General features: G+C 42.4%; 1 protein-coding gene across 3 annotated transcripts in view; it reads right to left on the reverse strand.

Moving 5' to 3' along the window:
* Positions 1-4,534: 4,534 nt before the first annotated feature.
* Positions 4,535-25,494, reverse strand: part of P4HA1 (prolyl 4-hydroxylase subunit alpha 1) — a 62,256-nt gene continuing 41,296 nt past the window's right edge. For 2 of the 3 annotated variants that reach the window (XM_054033747.1, XM_054033746.1), the window contains exons 10-15: positions 24,528-24,627; positions 20,330-20,383; positions 16,258-16,323; positions 10,095-10,163; positions 7,628-7,724; positions 4,535-7,315 (exon numbers count right to left, since the gene is read on the reverse strand). In XM_054033747.1, coding sequence (XP_053889722.1) covers positions 7,245-7,315; positions 7,628-7,724; positions 10,095-10,163; positions 16,258-16,323; positions 20,330-20,383; positions 24,528-24,627 — 457 coding nt within the window. In that variant the 3' untranslated portion in view covers positions 4,535-7,244. Of the gene's footprint in view, positions 7,316-7,627; positions 7,725-10,094; positions 10,164-16,257; positions 16,324-20,208; positions 20,263-20,329; positions 20,384-24,527; positions 24,628-25,494 lie in introns of all 3 variants that reach the window. The other variant, XM_054033748.1, reaches the window with a different exon arrangement.

A 25,494-nucleotide genomic window follows, 5' to 3' on the forward strand; every position in this document is an offset into this window, starting at 1 on the left:
TGTGGGGGGGGGAGGAGGAGTGAGGGGGGGCGAGGAGGGAATTTGCCATGGTTCACAAGCTGGCTATTGCCTATGGCCTTCGCAGTTCAGTGCAGCTGTCACTGAAACTAGCATTTAGCATAGAGGAAAGGTGGTGAGGAAACAATGTCCGACATCCATAGTGAACTGATTCTTCAAAACAACTGCTGGTGCAGATTCTTTAGTTCTGAGCTCACTTGTATCACCACCTAATAACAGTGCCCAATGGGATTGTAGCGTACCATATCTGTGCCCTTCTCCTCCCACCTTGAGCATGCCTTCCTTCAATTCAAGAAATTATAGCAAAGTTCTGAAACAATGGAAAAGTTGGGAAGTAGTGCAGATCCACCAAGGCAACCACCTTGAAGAACCACTGTTGGTTGTTTACTGTACTATTATTTTTTCTTTGAGCATTGCCTGCTCCCCAAGGTGTAGATCTGATTTTAAAAAGGTAAATCCTGCTGGAATTGCTGTGAAAAGGTGCAGACTGAACTCTAGGTACAAGGGGTAGCACATGGGATTCTGTCTTTTGCTTAGTTAATACAAGTATGTCAATTTGTACACGAAAAACAAACTGTCTACTATTCATAGCACTGGGCTTCTTACTTGCTATAGTAAATAACTTTAATGCATCTTCCAAGTCCATGTGGAACAATATAGATATAATCAACATTTTATCTATGGATTATTTCAATTCAATGGCCACTCAAAATATTTTCAGTTTAAGAGTTGCTGCAGTCTAATTGTGAACATACTCTTAGATTTAAATTACTTTAATATACAATCCATTTGGTTAACAGGGCCCAGCTATGCTGGCAACCTAAACAATACAAAACTGTGTTAGTCAAGATACTATGGAAATGACACCACCTAGCATATATGTACTGTCCAAACAGACTAATGCAGAAAGTAAACAAGTAAATCTAAATCTATACACCTTTCAGGGCCAGATCCACAGGTGATGTGAATTGATTTAGTTCCATTTACACTAGCTCAGGATCAGCTTCAGTTTTTATATAGAGAACCCCTAAACCTTGACTGTTTCCATAACTGCAGTCATTCATTCCAAAGTGCAGCTGTGTTAGAAGTGTGGAATGAGAGTCACTCAGTTTATCCTCATAGTGGTTATTACAGAATTACCCAGCATTTTAATTCTCCTAGTGCAACCATCAAAATATGTTTTAAATCTGGTAATGGTAGAGTGAGCAAAAGCATGGCTAGTGAGGAGAACATAAACCACCTCAAAAAATTAAGTTATTTGACACTTTAAAAAGCTACATTCTTTTAAGGTCCAATTCTACCCATGTAGCTTTACAACTCAACTTCAATGGTAGCTGCCTTTGGGGGCAGATCTGGATCCATAAGATTTTGGTTAGCTGATGTAAAGACTTTAAAAGTCAAGCTATGCTATCATAACATGTGACGGGGTGTACACAAAACCATTCCTGTGCATTCATTGTTCTAGTTGAGGGAAGGTTCATTTGAACTACATTTCTACAGTCCTGTCATTCAGAAAGCGTGGTTTGAGAATCTAGCTTCAATGTAACAAAAAAATTAGCATCTTTAGTTCTTAACAGGATTGCAGTATGCAAATTGCCTGTACAATTGGGATGAACTGAATTACCTCTGATGTCCAACTCCCTTCTTCAAGAGTAGCAGCAGGTACAATAAGGAAGAGATAGTAGAAGCCACATTCTGGGACAGGTAACAGCGGACTATAATGCTTTTGATACTGTATACAATTTGGGAAGATATGGACAAGAAACTACATTTGGATATCTTTCACAAGATATCCTTGCTCCTGAGTTGCCCAGCTGTCAGGGCCGGCTCCAGCATTTCTGCCGCCCTAAGCAGCAAAAAATAAAAAGCCGTGATCAGCAGCAGCAATGGGGGGAAGGGGGCAGGGGCGGGGAACAACGTGGTTAGCAGCAGCAGTTCAGTGGCAGGTCCTTCGCTCCTAGAGGGAGTGAGGGACCTGCCGCTCCCGAATTGCCGCAGGTGCTGCCCCTCTCCCTTGGCCACCCCAAGCACCTGCTTGTTAAGCTGGTGCCTGGAGCTGGCCCTGCCAGCTGTATGTTGTGTAGTATAGCCACAGAGGGAAAAGTGACTGCAAGAATTTCATAGTGTGTAGTGAATTACTATATAGATATCACAGAAAGCCTTCATTAGCTCAGATAAGGCTGAAGAAAGAATGTGTAGTACAAGGGAGGTTACGCTAGGTCTGGGCAGGGAACAACTGGGGACTCTTTGTGTGATAAGCCAAAGTGCCAGCTTGCTGGGGAGGAAGTTAAAGGAGACAAAGGGCATGTCTACACTGTGGCATAATGTGCACTAGTGGTAGGGGAGTGGTGTGACTTGAAGTGTTCTAACGTACGTTAATGGGTCCATGTAGAAAGGGCTGGTGGGAACTCAATTAAAGCACTCTAGGAAATGTTAGTGTTCACCAGCAGCACCTGGACAGATTAATATACATGTTTGTGCACTACAGGGTGTGATTTCTGAAATGCCCTTTACCCCACCATGTAGACAAACCTTGAGACCCTAAAGAGAGAATCAAATTTTCTGCTAGTTCATGCTGGGTTTTTCAAAAGCTAAAAGTTGTGTTGGTGTTTTTATTTTAACCTGACTGGACAATTGCCATCCCTCTCCCTGCTGCCTTGGGACTGACCTTGCCTCCCAACCTGAGTCCAGCTTTGAATTTCATGCTTGGGATCTAGACTTTTGGTCCCAAACACCCCTGAAATAAGGGGTTAAAAAAAAAATGTTGATCTCTAAACCTAAACTGCAGTTTTGTTAATCTATCAACAGCATCTATAGCAAGTGTTCCGTAAATGAGAAGCACACAGCATGTACCTAGAAGACTATTTAATTTATGGGATTACAACATGGCATTGCTATTTCTTTAGCATCTCATCTGGAAAATGTTTGTGGTTTGTCAGAACTGTAGGATTTGAGTCCATAGGAAAGCGATAAACCCCATGGACATACAAAGGTTGGGAATATACCTTTAAATGCCTGTGGCATGGGCTCTTCCTCAACGACCCCTTCATGTGAACAATCCAAAGGTTAGGGTGCCATAAGAAAGCTTCTTCTAAATATTTAAAAACAAATGTTGACAATATTTGAAAAAGGAAATTTATGGCAAGGGTTCCAACACCTTTGTCTCCTTACCCCTACCCTCAGCTTTAGGTTAGAAACCCCTTTATAGGCTAGAGATTCTTCTTGTACAGTTCCAATATAAGCTACAGGTCCACACAACATCAACTTATGTAACTTGAGATACCTGGATTCAACTCAGCTTCCATCTAGGATACAACGTTTTAACTGATTGGAACATAAAATAAAACACCCCCAATACCAAAACAAAGGTGGTTTATCCCACCAGAAATGGTTTAGGATCCAAAGGCCTCTACATGGAGCAATAATGCAGATGACAGCGTATAGTTTCTAAAGCACACTTAATGTGCAACCCATTAATTGGTCTGTGTAGACCAACCTGGTGCATACTAAAGATCCCTATTGTAAACTTATTTTAACATAGTACTGTTTCAAAAAGAGACTTGAAAACTTGATTTTTGGACAGCTACCTACAAATCAAATTGCTAAAAATACCCCTCCCCCCAAATGAAACTCAAACCTCAGAAACAGAAGCCCTAGCTGTATTTCAATAAAGAAAGCCTAAAGAGTGCAGTTTTTACAAGTGTTTTACATTAATGAAAGGGCTATTTGGAAACTAACAATGAATAGCAGTACCCAGAAGATCTTAAAAGGCTTATTTTCTTCCATTCTGCTTCTTTGGTCCCTTATCTTGTCTCACTTGGACACACATGTTTAAACCTCATGTCTGTTGTTGTGGAGAACAGTTAATACACAGTAATCCATGTTACAAGCATCTTCTAAACCAGGGGATGGCAAACTTTGGCCTGAGGCCCACATTGGGTTTCGTAAATTGAATGGAGGGCCAGTTGGGGAGGGAGTTGTGGCCCAACCCCCACCTCCTATCTGCCACCTCCCAGGACTCCTGCCCCATCCACACACCCCTGCTCCCTGTCTGCCCCCTGCCACTCCATCCAAACCCTCCTTTCATTCCTGACGCCCCCCCTGCCCCATCCAACCCCATTCCCAACCCCTATCCACACCCCCAAGCCCCCTTGCCCCTACTGCGCTGCCTGGAGCACTGGTGGCTGGAAGTGCTACAGCTGCACCGCTGTGGCCATGCAGCACAGAGGTAGGCCGGGCTCTGCAGCTGCGCTGCCCCAGGAGCTCACAGCCCCAGTGCCTGGAGCACTGCACCGGGACAAACTGAGGCTGCAGGGGAGGGGCTGGGGGCTAGCCTGCCGGGCCAGGAGCTCAGGCAGGATGGTCCCGCGGGCCGTAGTTTGCCCACCTCTGTTCTCAACCCACTTTTTATATTCTGAAATTAATTAGGGAATAGGGCTGTTGAGTTTCTAGGAACCATATGGGAATCCATAAATTGGACAAATGGAGACAAACAGATCACAAGAAAAGTTTGATGTTGAGGATTTTCACTGTAAGTGGCAGTGACTTTTATTTTAAGCCTGTTCTTTACATTTAAAAAAAACTTTACAAAAAATTTAATAGTAAGGCAATTTTTCAGATGTCAGTCACTGTGAACCAGATAGTTGTCATTCATATTTAATACTAAACTGCATTCACACAGGAGCCAAACTCTTGATCTGAAAGCCCTTTTAGAAAGTTAATGGATAAGGCAGCAAGCAACAGTACTTTTACACAGTGTTAAATGTATGAATGCTTCAAGCAGGGGAGATGAAATATGGGTCTTCATCTACAACAATTAAAGTAAATAGTTTCTTTTCCTACTAACCAGACTTGGAAGAATTCAGTTTTTAATTATTTTCAACACATTTAACCAGTCTTAGATATAACTTTATCCAATGGAACATTTTCACTAGTGGGAAACAAATTTCATTTAGTGAAAATGGACAAAAGAAAAAACTATCATATGATTTTATTTCTGGATCTTAAGCATCATGAAACAACACTACTTAGAAACTTCTCTAAAATTCTATGAACATTAGAAACGCTTATTGATGGGAGGGCGCAGAAGGAGAGACTATTTTCTGACCTTACCAACTGAAGTGTAATAGGCTCCAAAACATGGTTTCCCATCTCAAATCTCTTAAGGGAGGGAATAGTATGTTTGTCTTTGCTTGAACTGAGTTGGGAGTTAGAGGTTGGTATGCGATACCCACATCTTCTCACTACTGCTGACTGAAAGTAAAGGGTGGGTTGGAGCATAGCATGCTTTCTTCCAGTTTGAGCAACAGACATTTCAAGCAAGTATACAGCAGTGACTTAGCTGACCACTGATTGAGATTTCCCCTTTTAAGAAATTAAACCGAGTTTAAAAAGAGGCACTGAAATGTAAGAGAAGAGTGGGTTTTTTCTTAGCAAAAAAACCCAGACTATTAGCTGCCACACCATTACTGGGGTGTCTCTAACTAGAGAAATTGTTTGATTACAGAGAGGGGGTATTGGAAATGGAGGTGTTTTGCCTTTTTGTGCCTGACAACTGTCTATCAAGCTCTCTTAGCCATGTCCACTCCATTTTTCTAAAAATTGCAGGACTAAACTTCAGCCCTAGTTACCAAAAGAGAACATATGAAAGGAATGAATGAAGAGCAGGATGGAGAAAAGAAAAAAACCAAGTGACAAACTTAAATGAGGGGGATTTACATCACAATTCACAAGAGGAAAGGGGGGTGGGGGGGAGATGAAAAATTTGTCAAAGGGTCAAAATTCAGAGAACAAGAACTCTGTTCTGTTGGAGCATATTTCTTTGCTAGATTTTATTTATGCCATACATTACTTGATTTAACTTTTTTATAATAATCCTTCTGAAGATGTGAGTCCTCTGTAGTACCTTTAAATTGCATCCCTGTTCCCAAAATATTTGTATAGGTTAATAGTTGGATTCTCATACCTTTTGGGTTCAATCTTCAAGTTTTCACTCAGGTAGAAAATCCAATTATCTAAAATTGGGTTTGCCCATACACTATTAAAAATATTCAGCATTTCATAATCCAAGATTAGACTGACAGAAGGTGGCCTGCTAGGTTCTGGTGTGGCTCACTTTTACCTTCATCTACATCCTGTGTGAATTCAGTCCAGAGTTGGTGAAAAGCCAGTCACAGTTATGGCATGTATTCAATGTACACAACATATCAAAACATACACAAAATAAAAAGCATTTTAAAAGAGTGAAGATTATAAATAGATTGCCTTTGTCACGAAAGATTTCAGCATTGGAAAATTTGGCTTTTCACAAGTAAATCTTCGAGGCTTGCGCATTACCTCATAACCAATTTGAAATTCCAGTCTCCTAAGGCACAATGCTCTGTTTAATCAAAGATGGTACAGTCCCCATCCCACTGTCCAAGAAATGGATGTAAAAGTTTATTACTATGACACAGAAAAGCAGCTTTTTTTTAAATGGACAAACTAAGTCATAAAAACAAAACTAGACCTGGAAAGCAGGTCATTTCTGTCAGACTGTTCTGAGGCACACAGGTATCCGACACGTACTTTATATGATTGCGGGCTCACATTCTCTGGGTTACAAGTCAAATTCACTTTAGAGGCATGAGAGAGAATTTACAAGTCCGTTAAGTCTGGGCTTGTGTAGTATTGAAAAAACAGGCTAGGATAAACACAAAGGTAACCTGTCACACAGAGAAACACAAACCACGCGCACCGTTCAATTGTAGTGGTGAGGCACGCTACAACAAAGAGTTGGGATTAGGAGCTGGAGACAAGGATTGGTTTAATGCATCTCTCCAAACAAGAAATCTGTGCTTGAAATTAGATTGTTCATGTTTTTTTACCACTGGTGAACTCAAGCTTGTGAGGACTAACACAAGTCACATACTGGCTTTCTCTGCTGATCTGAGATTCTACAGAGTAAAGGGTACTATAAATCACAAGTTATCCCTGTTATTTCAGACTCAACTATATTTTGTCCTTCTAGCCTGAAAAACTTGAAAAATCTCAATATATTCTCTCGATATAAAACAGGGATATCGTAGAGTGAACTAAAACAATATAGGTGTTTCTTCACAGACAATACGGGATGTGATTGGAGACTGTACCTGTAGTGGAGTGTTAGTAAATTGTAAAAACTGTAGAAAGTTAAATGGGGGAGACATTTTACACAAACTCGAGTATAGGACAGGGAAAAGTCTGCATCATTCCAACTCTGATAAAGTGCACGGTCTTCGGAATTCCTGACCTCGTTCGTGGATCCATTTATTGGATACTATGAGAGACAAAAATAGTATTGGTCACTACTTCTATTTAAACTAAATACACGTTATCAGCACATGCATCAGAAAAGCTTTATTCCCCAAATATAAATGTCAAAGCAATAGCCTGAAACTTGACATACTAAGCCTAAGAAGAAAACCCCACAATATTTGCAAATTGGGAAAATCTTAGTATGAAGTAGCTAGGTATGTACTAGCTCACTTCTTTTGAAAAGAGCTGGTGGCTGTACTGTATCCTACCACAAGCAGTGAAGTAAAAAAAAAAAAATTTAAAGTCAGACGTTTGGCAGAGTAGGGATACTTACCCCACTTGTTTCCAACTAGTACTGGGCAGGCTGCATGCCTTGTGCTGTAATCTCCTTCTCCACTTGGAAAAAGATTGTACCAGAATACAGCTGTTCCCTGGAAATTTCAATACAAACATTACATTTTTTTCTATGCAACACAAAGTTTACTTCTACCAGGGTTAATAATCAATGACTTTAAAATATGATGCATTTAAATAGGTTAATTTTTAAATGAATGTATTTAAAATTAAACTTGGCAACCTGTTAAAGCCTAAAACTCAACATTATTTGTATTCAATTTAAATTAAAAAGTGTTTTCTGCCAACTTCTAAAGAAAAAAGCTGCAGGAAGTCACTGGCTAAGCACCTGGAACCTGCATTTGCTGCAGTGCTACACCAGCTTTTGACAGCAGCAGCCTCTTCTGCAGATGCAGAGAAAATATTTTCTTCATTTCAGGTTTCTTCAACTAGTTCATTCAAAGTTAAGAAACTGATTGGAAGAGAGAGAGAGAGAAACTTTCTTGCTTTTTCAATTTCCAATCTATGAATAAAAACTTGTCTACAGTGTGGAATAATCCACATTATGGGAAGGTGTGATTCCTAAAGTGCTGTTTGTTAAAGTGCTCTAGGGGACCTTTAGTATGCACCAGTGTCTATATGTACCAATTAATGTGCAACACTGCAGGTGAGGGGGGAGGGGGATTTCTAAAGCAGAGTAACAAAGTGCAAATTACACCACCACATAGGCAATCCCTAGGTGTGAACTGATGAATCTATTAAAACCATGAAGGGCATGGTGACAAACCATCAGTTCAAATTCACTAACCATAGATCCATCTTTTGTTTTAATAAATCCAAAACATTTGACTCTTTCATGTGTCCAGAATGCAAGATTTATTTAAATAGCAACAATCTTTGTTACTGCAGAGTTAAGATTTCCAGTGACACCTCATGTCCTTCCAGAAGTTTAGGTTAAGCAAGACTCAAACTTCAGAAAACTAGGAAATGCAGCGTTAAGGTAAACTGTCCACATAACCTTAACATTGCCCTCTTTGAGCAATGCCCCATAACCCACATACTCTGCCTTTTCACTGTAAATTAAACGAGCGTCTTGTACTTGACAGCACACCACACTTGTAAAATTTAACAGCTGCTTCACACTTACTCACAGGATACCACCTAAACCTATACTTTCCCTTACCCATCTACAAACTGTTCTCATATCCCACCTCGCTATTGGCAATTCGTGTGGCAAGACCCTCCTCTTCCCCTCCTGAAACTTGCTCCTGAAACAACCTACACAATTTTGTAATAAAATGATCCACAGTGGCTCCTCACAGTACACATGATGTTTGTTTTCCCTTCCTCGGACATAGGAGGTGGGGTGCAAATCCTGAACTTCTCATATACTCAGAGTTCTGTGACACTTCTCAAAACTCTTTCTTCTCAGCTCACAAACAAATCTCTACCCCCTGCTGCCTCCACCATTAAAACCATTTAGTACAGTTAAAACACACATGGTTGAATGCAGTTGCAGTGCATGTGGATAATTCCCAGTGGCTACTGTAAGCTCCAGGGGAGCAGAGGTAAGGTTATGTGGGCATTTATCTTAACTCTATTTCCTGAAGTTTGAGTTTTGCTGAACTTGATGTTCTGGAAAGGCACTAGCTGTCACTGGGAAACCAGAACTGTGTTAATTTTTTTTGTCATTTGATTTCCTAGTTATTGGGGGGGGGTATTGGGGGGTTGGTTTCTTTTAAACAAAGAAAACTTGTTGGTAGAAGTGAGTGGTCATTGTGGCAACTGAACATTAGAATGCAAGCCAAGTGGCCTATCAATCCTGGCAATATCTTTCCCCCCGACTTCCCGGTTCAGCTTCACTAAACAGCCCTATCCCTCCCAGCTGGCCCTCACCACACCATTTTGTCCAGGCTTGGAAGGGCATGACCCTGTGTGTGGTAGTATAGCCAGGTTGCCAAGTGGCCCTGGACTTGGAATCCAGCTCTCTCCCTACAGATGATCAGAGAACCCAAAAAGATCTTTTTAAGAGCCACCACCATTTTCTAAAAAGGAGTTTTATTCTGTGCACTGCTTGGCTAGTCTGGGTTTCCCCTCCAAATAGAGTCTGACCCAAATTACAAGTAAGGTAAGTTTTAGGTTTTGGACCTATTGGCTTCAGTAGTCTATAATTCAATACAGGTTAAAACTTCATAATCATGCAGAACAGCAAAAACTGAAACACTGCACGAGCACGGCTAGATTTGACCTGAAAACGTGTGTAATTTTACTTGCATAGGTAGCACCACTGAAATAAGTGGTCCTGCTTAAGTGTTTGCAGGATTGGTGCCCTAGTACTTTCTTCAATCAGTTCATTTTGAAGTTTTCATTTTACATTTAAACACCCCAATATACAGTTCCTCATAGCTGAATGTTAACGGAGGGAAAGTGGGAGAGTAACATCTAAGATGCATTAAAACTCATCTTACCTTTTTAGGCCAAACACTAGCTCCTACTTCAGGGAATACAGTAGCTCCCCCTGCTGATACATCACTCATCTGTAAAGGAGAGAAAATAAGAGCAGCTTTTACCCAGTGCTTTCCAAAAAACACATCAATAAAATATTAAGTTACTGAAAACCTTCATTTCTGACTCCACATTAAGGGCACAATTTCTGTGACTAGCTGTAAAATTACATTTGCTATGGCCCTGTAGCATGAAACAGAAAATGTGGTAGCCATTCTTGTTCCAGAATTTGTAAGGCTTTCAGATGCCTCGATGATGAGCAGAGTACAAAATACCGTGGCAGCTAGAAAAATGGAGTTCACTTATCTGTAGCTAGAGGTTCTTTGACATGTGTGGTCCCTATCTGTATTCCACACATAGATATGCATGTACTCCGTTCACCTAGACTGGAAATTTCTTAGCAAGTAATGTCCATTGTTCTGCACCTGCACACGTGGTCTCCTCATGCTCCAAACCGAGGATATGAAGGGCAGTGCAAATCAACACGTTTCCAGTTCTTCTTCTTACTGGAAATCAAGAAAGATCAGAAGCAGAAGGGAAGGAGGGCAGGTAGAATACAAATAGGGGACTCCACACTTCAAAGAACCTCCAGGTTACAGATAAGTAACCTTCATTTCTTCTTCAAGTACTGGTCCCTGTGTGTATTCCACATGTGGATGACTGGTAAGCAGTATTCAAACAGCAGGAGGGTGCAAAAATGCAGTTTGTATAGATGTCTGTAAAACTGCTGTCCCAACAGCTGCATCTGCAAAAGAGGCCTACATTAAGGCATAATTTTCATGACGGTATGGATGGCACTCCAGGGTAGCTGCTCTACAAATGTGTAGTATAGGTACCTCTGTAAAAGATGCTGTTGAGGTTGCTTGTGGTCTAATGGAATAGGCTTTCACCCATCTGAAGGAGGAATATGCACCAGCTGTGAGAGAGTGCGCAGATAATGCTTTTCCTTGCAATCACTCTTTTGCAACAAATAACCTTGATGACTTCCTAATTGGTTTTGTTCTTTGCATATAGATTGCATACAGAATGCCAAAGCCCATCTGATGTCATGAGAATGAAGTCTCCTCTCATTGGAATTATGAAGTTGTGGGCAAGGCAACCACCAAAAGTCTGTGTAGCTCTAGTGATGCCATGCCATTCCTTGCTAACACCAGAATGCCCCACCAAAGAAACCCCTGGGTGGGGAAGTGGGAGAAAGCGGCAACAGTTGAGGCGGAGGAAGCAGTATATCTGCTCTAGCATTGGATGGCAGCTTGTAAAAGTTCTGGTGGTAAAATGGCTGAGAGGCATGTCCAGGTTTATAACCCTGCTTGTGACGTTTTCTCTTTGGGGCTGGGATATAAATGCTCAGGGAGTGGAGAATTGTCCTGAGTCCTTACACAAGTGCAATGACTCATCAGCTTTCCTGTTGAAGGGTTAAACTGTAAGGAAAAATCCTCAGTGATATTCTGGACCTCCCTGGGGAACCCTGAAGAGGGAAGGCATGATTCAAGTATCATAACTATAGCTATAGCAACAGCTCTAAACATGGGATCACCCCCTTCCACTGCTGCTTAGAAAGAGGTCTCAGGCACCCGTTTGATTTCCTTAATGAGGTCTTGGAATTGAGTCCTGTCCTCCTGAGGAAGCAGGACATGGTAGTTGCAAATTCTGACTTGGAGGTTCGTTGATGAAAATCCTTTCCAGAAGGTCAAGGCATTTAGAGCCTTTATCTGTTAGAGCTGCCCTGGGATGTTGCAATCTTAATCTCACTGTGGGTGCCTGCACCACTAGGGAGTTACCCTCTGGGTGAGTAAAGAGGAATTCTGCTCTTTTAGCCTCCCTGGGATGGGGGCACAGGGGTATGCCACAATGCCCTAGCAGGTTCCAAAATGGCCTTGTTCATTGAGAGGGCCACCAGGGAAAGGCCCATGGGTTGTAAGATGTCAAGGAGTTTAGGATGTGTGTCATGGACCTCGTCAAGAGAGCTGGAGCTCAGTCACCATCCCCTGCAAAAACCCCTGATATTGACTGTGGCCATCAATTGATATGGCAATAATGGAGCGACTGCCTCACTGGGTGAGGACGATGACATGCCTTTTGGGACCATCAGTACCAAACCTCTAGTTTGATTTCTTCCTCTGTGTACTCAGTCAGTTGGTATCAGTTAGGAGAGTAGTGCTGGTAGGTTTTTGTGCACAGATCTGGGCGGTTTGGCATATGGATCCTGTGGGGTCAATATCCCACTAATGCAGTTCTGTGGGCAGTTATATCTTGAAGGAGGACTGCTCCAAGACCTCAGAGGTTCTATTAGGTTAGCCTCCCTAGGAGGAGATGGACTCAATGGATGAGAAAGTAGGTTCACCATCTACTGGCAGTCTACTGGTAGAAAAATGTTCCAGCTTGTGGAAAGGGTATGGGAAAAATCTCGGGGTGGTTTCTTCCAACGTTGAAATGTCAGAGAAGGACCAGGCCGGCCAGGAAAGGAGGTTGTGGGTAGGGCAAGGCACAACCATCCTCTGGCAAGGTAAAAGTTTCAGTCCACACTGGAGTTCTGGAGGTTGGGAGTGATGCACCTGAGGGCATGGTGGTTGGCTAATCCCTGCTGGAATGTCAGTGCTGTTGAAGGGGAGTCCGAAGTCAAGTTCCCAGTCCGTCCTGGTAGATGCTGATCATTTGTCCTATGAGCTGGAGCTAGAACTAGAACTGACTGCTCCTTCTTCCTTCACAACTTCCCTTCTTGGATGGAAAATTTAGGTGGATGGATCTAACTCCCAGGACCTGTAGGCAAGGACTTACCTAACTTGGACCTAGTTGGAGAGGGTTACTTTCATTTGATGGCAGATCTAGAAGGGGATCTCTTATGCCCATAAGAATGCCCCTTACTCTGGTAAGAGGCCTGAGACAGTGTTTTTTTGGGTTTACTGCTGTTATAGCCTCTGCTCTAGAACTTGCGCTCATAGGGTCATTGCCTACAGTCTGAGGCCACCGGGGGGGGGGGGGGGGGGGGAGGAGAGAGGGAGGGTGTCTCCGTGGCCTGGATGTGACTGGGATCTTATGGCCTTCTCCATGTGGTATTTCCTCAGAGGGTGCTCTTGTGCCTCAGGTTCATGACAAATGCTGCACTTGGTGGTTGTGAACCTCTAAAGGGAACGCTGGTGTTCATCACTGACTGAGAAGGAGCTGGGATAGGAGACAGTTCTTAAATCCCAAGACTGAGTATAATCCTTCTCTGCAGGGAGAAGCTCCACAAGGCAGGAAGAAATTAAGCTATGCTAACTAGACTATAAACTCTAAGAATACTTAAACTATGTACAAATATATATTATATATTTACAGATTCTGCAGAGATTTCTGACTCAGGCCAAGTGCTGGGTAAGAGGGAGCTGGTGGCTGATCTGCACCACCCCTTATCTTCAATTTGTAGCACAAGGAGAAGCCTGGACCAATGGACACAACTTCCAAGAAATTTGCAATCTCCGGTGCATGGGGTGTACATGTGCCTGTTGGGACCTCTTGTTGCCAACTGGCAGAGGGCACAGGGATCCCCTGGGTCAAATAGATGCATAATAATTCACCAAAATGTCATATGGTCTCCACTGAGAGCCAGTAGCCCACTGGTCATCGATCACTGCAAAACCTATGTATAGGTAATATTTAAGAATTTATGTATCCATACTGAAAATGTTTCAATTATGTTCTTAAGGTACAAGAATTTGGGTTCTTAACTTTGGGCACCAGGAGACAACACATCTTGCACAGGTTCCTTTTAGGCAGGAGGTAAGAGACACTTATCTCCCTGTCTGGTCATGCATATTGTGTATTGTCTGCCTCACATTGGAGGCTTATATACAGACTGAGCCAGGTGCCAGTTGAACAGTTACACAATCTATGGGAGAAAATCAGTAAGAAAAAACAAATCAGCAGGGTCTAGGAGTGTGTCCTGTTTATGAATGAAGACTAAGGATGGGATTTTTATATCTGGGGAGGCAAAGAAACACTGAGTCCTTCACCTAGGAGACAATCTGACAGCATGTGTCTCTCATGAAAGCAGGATTACAGCCAAGAATGGCTGTAAAACACTGCAAGGACTTTTGGTGAGCATTACTCTGCAAGATGAGTATTTAATTAAGTCTAGGTTGTAGAATGCATGTTATGATTTTATTTTATATATAAAGCCTTTTGCTTCCAGTAGTACTACTTGCTATTACTTGAATCTCTATGCTTTGTTAAATAAATATGTTTATAATGAAATCAAGTATGTTTAAGTGCTGTGTTAAGTGCAAAGGTGATGTGAGGTGGAATGGGTACGCTAGGATGTACTATTTCTTTTGGTGTCAAGTATCAGAGGGGTAGCCGTATTAGTCTGGATCTGTATCTAACCTTGTTATTTCTAGACTGATTCTTGCCTGCATATTTATACCTGCCTCTGGACATTTCCACCACATGCGTCTGACGAAGTGGGTATTCACCCACAAAAGCTTATGCTCCAATACGTCTGTAAGGTGTCACAGGACTCTGTCTATTTCTTTTGGTGCACCAAAACTGTAAATACTAAGTGTCCAGTGGAATAGGGAGTGAACACTCCAGGGAGATGCTTGGAAGGCTTGAGGGTTGGTGTGTGCTTATTGCTAACATATAGAGTAACAGTTGAACCAGCAAAGCCTAGATTGGGGTCAGCAACCTTTCAGAAGTGGTCTGCCAAGTCTTCGTTTATTCACTTTAATTTAAGGTTTCGCGTGCCGGTAATACATTTTAACGTTTTTTAGAAGGTCTCTCTCTATAAAAGTCTATACATACTATAACTAAACTACTGTTGTATGTAAAGCCTGGGGTTCCGTCCGCTGGTTCCTGCCAGCCAGGGTCCCAGCTGCCGGCCCCGCTCAGCCCGCTGCCAGTCTGGGGTTCCGTCCACTGGCTCCTGCCAACCAGGGTCCCGGCTGCCGGCCCCGCTCAACCTGCTGCCGGTCTGGGGTTCTGGCTGCCAGCCCCTTGCTAGCTGGGGTCCCAGCCGCCGGCCCCGCTCAGCCTGCTGCCAACCTGGTGCTCAGGGTGGGGGGTGAGGATGTGGGGGGGCTGGGGATGTGTGGGGAATGCAGGAGTCAGGGATGGGGTCGTGGGGGGGTGCAGGGAGCTGGGGTGCAAGGGGGTGCAGGGGTCAGGGCAGAGGGCATGTGATGGGGTGCAGAAGTCAGGGCATAGGGTGTGAGGGGGCTGGGTATGTGTGGAGGATGCAGGAATCAGGGATGGGATTGTGGGGGGAATGCAGGGGGCTGGGGTGCAAGGGGGATGCAGGGGGTGCTCCCAGCCCCCTGAGCGGCTCACGGCAGGGGGCTGAAGGGATACACCACCCTTCCCCCTGCCTCTTCTCTGCCTCCTTACCAGTCTGAGCAGCGAGGGCGCTGGGGCTGCTCTTCTCCCCTCCCTTGCAAGGGCCATCGGCGGCAGGGAGGGAGAGGAGGCAGGGCTCGACGCAGCACACTGGGGGAAGCGGCGGGGGAAGGGGAAGCTTGGCTGCTGGCGGAGCCTGCCATACAGCAGCCGCAAGGAGGACCAAGCTTGCTTCTGCCCGCCGCCCTCGCCAGAGAGAGTGGTAGGCGGGGGGGCAGGGCTGGGTCAGGCAGGATTTTTAAATGGCACACTGCTGCCTGCCGGGGTCCGGCTCAGCCTGCTGCCGGGGTTCCACAAATAATCGGCTTGCGTGCCATCTTTGGCACGTGTGTCATAGGTTGCCAACCCCTGGCCTAAATGGAAGTGCTTATGTTGCTCTGGTTCGAGAGCTGCAGAGCTGACTACTGCTACATACAGACGAAGGGCAGGTGCTAGTGAAGTGCCTCACAACCTTGGGTATCCGCAGGAAGTGTCATACCTGTTGACTGCCTTTTCGATTATTAAAAAACCTCAAGCACCTAAAGAAAAGAACTTTGAGGCTGTAAGTTTACTGAATTTGTTTTTTTTAAAAGTTGGTCCAATTTTAAAAGGTACTCTTGTTTACCACCAAGCAATTATTAGCTGCCTTTATTTGCAGATTACATGAATCAGAATCACTGAAATCACTCAAGTGCCTAAGCTAAATATGCAGAAATAGAAACGGTTTTTTTTGGCAGAAACAGTTTGTAATGACATGGCTAAAAATGTCTCACTTACATAAAACAACCAAGTAGCAATTCTGTTGCCGGTTCCCAATTCTTTAAAAGCATCTGGCTCATCTTTCTGTGAAAGAAAGCAAAACACTGATTTAATAAAATGCTCATTATTTTGATCATGTAATTTGCACACCAGTGGATAGACAGCTGCAGTGCCAGCAAACAAACTCATGCAGAAAAATATCAAATATAGCTCAGGACACAGAGGGTGAGGAAAATGTATGTATTGGTTTATTTGTTAAATATTTTTCCTTTGCTAAAGCTACTGAAATTAAAAGGTTGCAGCCCACATGGCAAGTTGAAAATGCCCCTTTGTCTTAAAATTAATATATAAATCCCTTCATAATCTAGGCCTTAAGTACTTGTCTACTTGTAACTGACAAGCATGAGTTTACACAAGGGAAATCTGCTCTTCACTACCTCAGTTGAGTGAGAAGCAGGCTGAGGTCAGGACTTTCTTGGGATTGTACCTTGTTGGCTGCCTTTAATACATGCTGCCACCTTACCTTTTTATTTTGGCTCCCCCCTCCCCCTTGATTTTTAGCCTTCTCCCTTTTTCCATCTGCTTTTCCCTTTTCTGCCCCCATTCTTTGTACTAGTGCACAAGTGACCCTTTGACAGGGACTATACCTGCTAGTTAATGTATTTGCCCTTGTGCCATGATGTTGCTGCCTGTGCTATTTGACTTTCTTGACTTTCACATTTTATACAGCTTAGATATTGAATTATCCAATTCTTAGTATTATAGCTGCAATGTCTCAGAAGCAGGATGTCTGGCTCTAATTGCTGAAGCTGCTGATAAAATATGACCATGCATTAATGCATAAAATGGGTATTCTAAGATGTATTATACAAAGATCCAAGCCTCTGTGTTTATGGAGGCAGGTGTGCACGCTCTAAAATACCCCAGGAGCAGCAATTCTCCCCCTATACAAGGAGCACTGGAGATGGCTCCCTTTGGAGCAAGTCATCATTATTCTTTTATTACAGCTAGAGAGTGGCAAGAATAGATACCTCAGCAAGAGCCAGGCTTGCTGCAGGACCTTTAGACTACCCCAGTTAGAACCAATTCTAACTAGGGCTGTCAATTAATCGCAAATTAATTGTGATTAATTGCACTGTTAAACAACAGCCAATTGAAATGTATTACATATTTTGGACGTTTTTCTTCATTTTCAAATATATCAATTTCAATTATAACAGAATAAAGTGTTCAGTGCTCACTTATTACAAATATTTGCACTGTAAAAACAAAATACTATTTTTCAATTCATCTCATACAAGTATTGTAGTGTAATCTCTTTATCATGAAAGTGCAACTTACAAATGTAGATGTGTTACATAACTGCACTCAAACAAAACAATGTAAAATTTTAGAGCCTACAAGTCCACTCAGTCCTATTTCTTGTTCAGCCAATCATTAAGAGAAACAAGTTTGTTTACATTTACAGGAGATAATGCTGTCCACTTCTTAATTACAAGGTCACCTGAAAGTGAGAACAGGTGTTCACATGGCACTATTGTAGCTGATGTTGCAAGGTATTTATGTGCCAGATGCGCTAGAGATTTATGCCTTTTTATGCTTCGACCATTGTTCCAGAGGACATGCTTCCATGCCAATGATGCTTGTTAAAAAAATAATGCATTAATCAAATTTATGACTGAACTCTTCAGGGGAAGAATTGTATGTCTCCTCCTCTGCTTTATTCTGCCATATATTTCATGTTATAGCAGTCTTGGAGGATGACCCAGCACATGTTCGTTTTAAGAACACTGTCACTGCAAATCTGGCACAATGCTAAGAAGATAGAAATTTCATATTGATAAGGATAGCTACAGCACTCGACCCAAGATTTAAGAATCTGAAGTGCCTTCCAAAATCTGAGGGATGAGGTATGGAGCATGCTTTCAGAAGTCTTCAAAGAGCAACACTCTGATGAAGAACTCGAACCATCAAAAAAGAAAATCACTCTTCTGCTAGTGGCATCTGACTCAGATGAAGAAAATGAACATGCATTGGTCCGTATTGCTTTTGACTTATCAAGAAGAACCTGTCATCACCATGGATGCATGTCCTCTGGAATGGTGATTGAAGCATCAAGGGACTTATGAATCTTTATCACATCTGGCATTTAAAGATCTTGCAACACCGACTACAACAGTGCCATGTGAATGCCTGTTCTCACTTTCAGGGACACTAAACAAGAAGCAGGCATTATCTTCTGCAAATGTGAACAAAAAGTAGGATAGAGTGGATTTGTTGGCACTACTTTTTTTATTTTTGAATGCAAGTTTTTTTGTACATAATTCTACATTTGTATGTTCAACTTTCATGACAGATTGCTCTACAGTACTGTATTAAGTGAATTAAAAATTGTATTTTTTTTACATTGCAAATATTTGTAATAAAAATATAACGTGAGCACTGTATACTCTGTATTCTGTTATAACTGAAATCAATATTTGAAAATGTAGAAAACATCCAAAAATATTTAAATAAATGGTATTATATTGTTTAACAGCAGAATTAATTGCGTGATTAATCACGATTTTTTTTAATTGCTTGACAGCCCTAATTTTAGCTCAATTACTGAAGTTCAGCCAATCGAGAAGCCATGCCCACACTACTAATTTAATACGGACTTAGCTAGAAACCAACTTAAAAAAAAAATGACTTCCTCCCTTCATATGCCACAATGGCACTGCTATACCAAAGAGCTGCCTTACAGAACATTTTTAAAACTGTCCATATGTATCCCCTGAAGCACAAGAGAAACCATCCACATTGTGGGGCAGGAAACTATTTCTTTCTGGTTGAGACTAATTACTGTTACATATTCATCTGTGGGAAGTCTCCAATGCATTCCCCCCTCCCCCAATAACATTGTATATTTTTGTGCACTGATGGTTCATTCTTTTTAGAAGCCACTATTTTAGAAATTAATTCATGCATTTGAAAACAAATTGTTAATGATTTTCAATGACTTTGACAGGACTTTTCATATTTGTTGGTTTTTGGTTCACAGGACAATGTTAATCTAAAAAAGTGTTAATCACACATAAAATGCCCATTAAACAACCACCTGAAATGGCATTATTTCCAGTCATATGAAATTCAGTTGGGGTAGGAAGAGGTGAGGAAATTCAAATTGTTTATCAAATAAGCAAGTAAACAAAAGCAGAGCTTGGGAGGGGCGGGAACATAAGGCTTTTGTCATCTCTTAATTTCTTTCTTTGGGCAATTAATTTTTTACTCAATTTATAAACCAGAAAAAGCAGCGGATTGATCTATGAGAATTTAGTGCTAGTGAAAGGTGCCAAAACTCTCAGCTCTGGGAAATTAAATTCTCTCTCCACATTAAAGGTATAGCATAGGCAATAGCAATGCATACTTCACCACAGTGTCCAGACAATCCTGACCTGCAGGGACTCTCTCTAGAAAAGAGAAGATAATTAAGTCTCCAGGCCAATTCAGGTCCTGGCCTCTCTGAAGAGACTACCTAGGGGGGTGCAAATTGTGGTAATTTGTGTGAATGGAAACCCTGTTGATTGAGGCCACTACATTATTTTCCATATGCCACCAAAACAGACATCAGATAGTAATAACTGATTCATTGCAGACTTTGGTTGGACTTGCACCAGTGACTAAAAATTATTACATTGAGCTGAGCCAGTCATACCTTATCCATCTCCCAAATGAAGTTAATACCTTCAGTCTGAAAGAATTAGTCACCTCCCTCAATAAAAGACTGTTTTACAGTTTGAAAGGAGGAGATCTTACTGCTTTATAATGCCTGTTCAGTTGGTGGTTTAGAGGGCTTTATCCATTAATGTGGATTAGAAGAGTTGATAGGCTATGAAATTTAACACAAATTAAAGAAAATATATTGTGCCACAGTCAACAGGCCTAGACTTCAATAGGTCATTTTCACCCCTCCACCTCTTTACTTGCCCGTGCAAAGTCAAAGTGGGGTTCATACTGTCCTCCCACTCCATAATTTGCCACCTGAAAAAGAGAAACACAGTGCATGTGAAGTAGAAAGCCATGAAGGCAGAAAAGTAGAGGAACTTACCCTTCCAAAATCAAAATGAGGCTCGTACTGGCCTCCTACGCCGTAGTTGGCTACCTATAGTGAAAGGAGAAGCACAAATATCTAATAAAGCAGTATATTATCTGGAGGAGAGCAAATGAATATTTGACTCCAGCCTGTACACTTAAAACTTCCATCTACAAAAAATTCAGCCAGAGAAAATAAGTCCCTCCCCTGTAGGGCATACTGTCAAATAACAAAGGATTAAATCCTATTAAACCTACTCATGAATAGTTCCATTGATTTCAATCAGACTACTCATGAGAATACAAGCAGGAGTTTAGCTCTGAGTTTTGAGTCTCGGGATCATTTCTACAGCTATCTACAGACTGTCTCATGATAGCATTTCAAACCCTAGAATAGGGGTTCTCAAGTTTTTTTGGTGGCCCCGGAGTGCAGCCACCAACAATTTTTCCTAAAATACTGAATTAACTTTAGGAAAAAAAATTCATATATACATCTCCAAATTATTGTAATTTATTTATGTAGGGGTGGATTCCCCCCCTCCCCCCGAAGACTCAGTAATAAAAATAATATACACTTGTCTCTATTCTTTATTGGACCTAAACAGAATAGAAACACCAATAAGGTGCTTTGCACGTTCTTGTATTTTTGGGGTAGTTTTTTCCTTTTAAAAAGACTTGCTTGCTAGTAAGTCTACTGCTGTGAAAAGTGGTATTTATATGTTAATATCACTTTTCACAGCCTCCCAGCTAGCTACTCAGTCTGCTGTGAAAAGTGACATTAACAAACATACAAATATCATGGCAGACTTACTCAGCCCCAGGAAGCCTGGGGACAAATTAAGCCCTGGATGGGGAGCCAGGGGTTATTGGGGGGTGAGCCCTGGGTAGATACCTGCCGCTGCACGGCCAGGGTTGGATCCCTGGGGTCCAAGCCCCAATCCCACAGCCAGGGGATGGAGCCCACTGCTGGGAGGCTGGAGAAGGCAGCAGGGGCCAGGAGCGCTAAGTGGTGAGCCTGCCACCACAAGCCCAAAGTCCAGGGCTGGAAGAGGCAGCAGAGGCAATGGGGGGGGGAAGGGGAGAAGAGCCACAAGAAAAGCCCCTGGTGGCCTCATGCAGCCACAGTGGCTACATTTGAGAAAACGCTGCCCTAGAAAGAGGCAGCCAAACATCTTCATTTTCTGTTACCCTGAATTAACTTTCCTGCACTCTTCTCCCACCCTAAGTCATATAGACACTTTAAATTTATACACAGACAGAATGTACATTAAGAAAGTCTGTTGACTTGTGCAGTCCTTCTCTAAAATCCTGAAGGTGGTCAGGTCAAGTATGATTTTTTAAGGATGCTGAGCATCTTCAGCTATCAGACTCCAGTGAGTTGGGATGCTTGGCATCTTAGAAAAATCAGGCAATTAATCCTCCATGCAGTGTTAGATTAGCTCAGCAACGGCAGAAGTAAATCCAAGACTATTTATGAGTTAGGATTTCAGAATTCCTGCGGCAGTGTCTGTTCTTGAAGTGAGAGCTCTAATATTTCATTCCACCACTATTACTTTACTGATCAGCACAGCTGGAGCCATCATGCCTTCAAATACTTCTCCATTGCACAGAGCATCAACAAAGATAGTCACTTTTTTGATACTACCACTCTTAGTTTCTGCAACTCTGTTTGGAGAAATGTATTATCTGTCCCTGCTTGTCTCTAGTCTATCAGTCGTTTTGAGTAATGTTCCCCTCCTGTAATGGTTGTCTGTTTTATAACAAGAAGTCCTTTATCCAAGTCATAGATAAAATAGTAATTAGCTTCTATAAACTTTAAAGACTTACAAAATTGTTCTTAAAGCATACTTGTGTGTCACTCCAAATCACTTTCCCATCCTTTAATAGGAACTCTCTCCCTCCATTCAAAATTAAGCTCAGTTTTGGATATTAGTCATCAGCCTGACCACATTTTTTCTTTTGTCAACCATATTGCTGACTTCCATCTGCCACCTTCTCCTACACGACACTCTAAAGCAGGGGTGGGCAAACTTTTTGGCCTGAGGGTCACATCTGGGCATGGAAATTGTATGGTGGGCTATGAATGCTCACAAAATTGGGGTTGGGGTGCAGGCTCTGGGGTTTGGCTGGGAAGGAGGGATTTGGGGTGTAGGAGGATGCTCCAGGTTGGGACCGAGGGGTTTGGAGGATGGGGGGGGGAGGGGCCTCTCTGGGGTGGGGCCAGAAATGAGGAATTCAGGGTGCAGGTGGTGACTCTGGGCGGGGGGGGAGGGAGGAGGGCTTTGGATGGGGGTGCAGGAGGGTGCTCTGGGCAGGGACTGAAGGGGTTTGGAGGATGGGAGGGGGAATCGGGGCTGGGGCAGGAGGTTGGGGCACAGGAGAGGGTAAGGGGTGCAGGCAGCACTTACCTCAAGCAGCTCCCGAAAGCAGCATCACGTCCCCACTCTGGGTCCTACCCAGAGGCGTGGACAGGTGGCTCTGCGTGCTGCCCCGTGCGGAGGCACTGCCCCTGCAGCACCCATGGGCCGCAGTCTAGCGCATAGAGCCCCCTGGCTGCCCCTAAACATAGGAGTCTGAGGGGGGGGGACATGCCGCTGCTTCCAGTAGCTGCAGCACACACGCCCAGAGCGACTCCCAACCCCGCTCCCGTGTGGGAGCGGGACAAGCCCCAGACCCTGCTCCCCAGCGGGAGCTTGAGGGCCGGATTAAATCGGCTGGCAGGCCGGATGTGGCCTGCGGGCCACAGTTTGCCCACCCCTGCTCTAAAGAGCTCTCTATTCTGAGCTGGATGCCTGGGCATTTTATCCTCATGTGAACTTTGTTTAGTGTGGCAAGCCTGGTTTCATGATCAGCAGTCACACTTTCTACGTCTTAATCATAGACTTGTAGGACTGGACGGGACCTCGAGCGGTCTTCTAGTCCAGTCCCCTGCACTTAAGGAAGGACTAAGTATTATCTAGATCATCCCTGACAGGTGTTTGGAAATTTTTAAGAGCAGGTTAGACAATGACAGAGATTTCACAACTTCCCTAGGCAATCTATTCCAGTGCTTAATCAGCCTGTCAATTAGGAAGTTTTTCCTAATGTCCAATATAAACTGCCCTTGCTGCAACTTATGTCCATTGCTTCTTGTCCTATCTTCAGAGGTTAAAGAGAACAGTTTTTCTCCCTCCTTGTAACCATCTTTTATGTACTTGAAAACTATTATGTACTCCCCCAGTCTTCTCTTCTCCAGACTAAACAAACCCATTTTTTTCAACCTTCCCTCATAGGTCATTGTTTGCTATACCTCATTTTTGTTGCTCTTCTTTAGATTTTCTCCAGTTTGTCCACATCTTTCCTGAAATGTGGCACCCATACTAGATACAATACTCCAATGGAGGCCTAATCAGCATGGAGTGGAAAAATTACTTCTTGTGTCTTGCTTACAACACTCCTGCTAATGCAGCCCAGAATTATGTTTGCTTTTTTTTTGCAAACATGTTACACTCAATGTGAATGGCAGTAAATGTTAAAATGTGATGCTTCCACATTGCTGAAATAGGGATTTGGGGTCTTAATTTAACTAGTGAATTTATTTAATTCACTTAAAATATACACATGCTATCACAATCTTCCCCATGTTCTAACAATACTGATGAAGTAAGGATAAAGTCCTCAAATCAGTTTCTCTGAGACTTTCTAATCTTGAGATGGCTTCAGAGAAAACAACCGATTCCCTTAAATATCACTCAAAACCAATATTTCTCTAGATACCATTCCCATGAAAATTTGAGCTACCATCAGAAAACCTGGTCTTATTGGTGGCAATAAAAAAATTTTCTACATAAAAAAACCTCACTCATTTTAAGGAGCAGAAATTTCAACTGTTCTCTACTCCCCTACAGGTTCTATAAGTCAAACTCAGCCCTGGGGTAAGCAGGTGCTGCTCCACTGAAAACGGAATTGGATCCCCTTTACACCAAAACTGAATTTGGCTCAGTTATTCAACTTAAGTATCAAGGCATTGATGTTCTTCTCATATTGTTTAGGCCTTACTTTCGGTAACACTTGAAGGAGTTGAGTGCACACCAAAGAATAAGCCTCTGCATATATCCCCCAAAGCAGCTGTCTGAAGACTACCTGGGTGTGTCTGCTGTACAGTAGATTTAAAAGTCCATTTCATTCAAACCAAAGTCTGGTGTGACTAGTTACTGAAATCCTCATGTACACACCTGTAGTTCCTCTGCTGTGGAAACATCCAATCCTGTTAGGTCCTGTATCCTCCTGTTAATGCGAGATACCACAGGGCTTTCATATCCAGACAACCAGGCACTAAATTAAAAAAAGGAAATGATTTGCTAGTAACATACCATAAGCTTGTGTTAGAAGTGGAACATTCAGAATCATCTGTAGACAATTGTTTACGCTAATAATATAATTACTGGCATTGCCAGGTCCCACATTTGTGAGGCTTCTCTTACCAGAGAGAACATTAGTAACTTTGGTAATATCAGAGTCTTGAATAAGGCCCCTAGTTTTTATAATGGGTTAGGAAATGATCAAAGGAACCATATTTAAATTTTTTAAAATAGGTAAGTTACTTTCCAATACTATTTGGACAGCTGAAGTGAAGTGGACAAGACTAAAAATTGTATTCCATTATTTTATGTCAGGTTCTAACAATCATTTTGAACAAGCTTACAAACACAAGTTTTGCCCTGTCTAGTCTGACCAGACAATCCATTATAGGAACTTATGCAGCCGAAGCAGTGTTTAAACATGGACCCTTATCTCTGTTTTTGGCTCAGCATACACAGGACCTTAGTGATTGCAACTCAACTCTCCCAAACGCTATCCCTCTCAGGTTACACAGATCTGTGATGTCCATGCCTTCCCTCATTTCTTACTTGCTTTTAACAACATTTAATATAAATAAATTTAAATAAAACTTCACTGACAAGTTTCCCATTATCAGGCAATGAAATAAATAGGGCAATTCACATCCCTCAGATCTATTTTTTCCAGACATACTGCACTGACATTTGGTTTCACATTTTCAATGCTTTCTCTGCAACTATAAGGCCTAGAGACGTAACATTTTTAAAACAAAAGTGGAAATTCTAGAGAACAAGATGAATGCCTCAAAAAAAAGGATGGGTAGGAGGGACTGGGTTGGGTTGTCAACCCATTTCAATCTAA

The sequence above is a fragment of the Malaclemys terrapin genome, chromosome 7 (genome assembly GCF_027887155.1).
Source record: "Malaclemys terrapin pileata isolate rMalTer1 chromosome 7, rMalTer1.hap1, whole genome shotgun sequence".
Classification (NCBI taxonomy): Eukaryota; Metazoa; Chordata; order Testudines; family Emydidae; genus Malaclemys; species Malaclemys terrapin.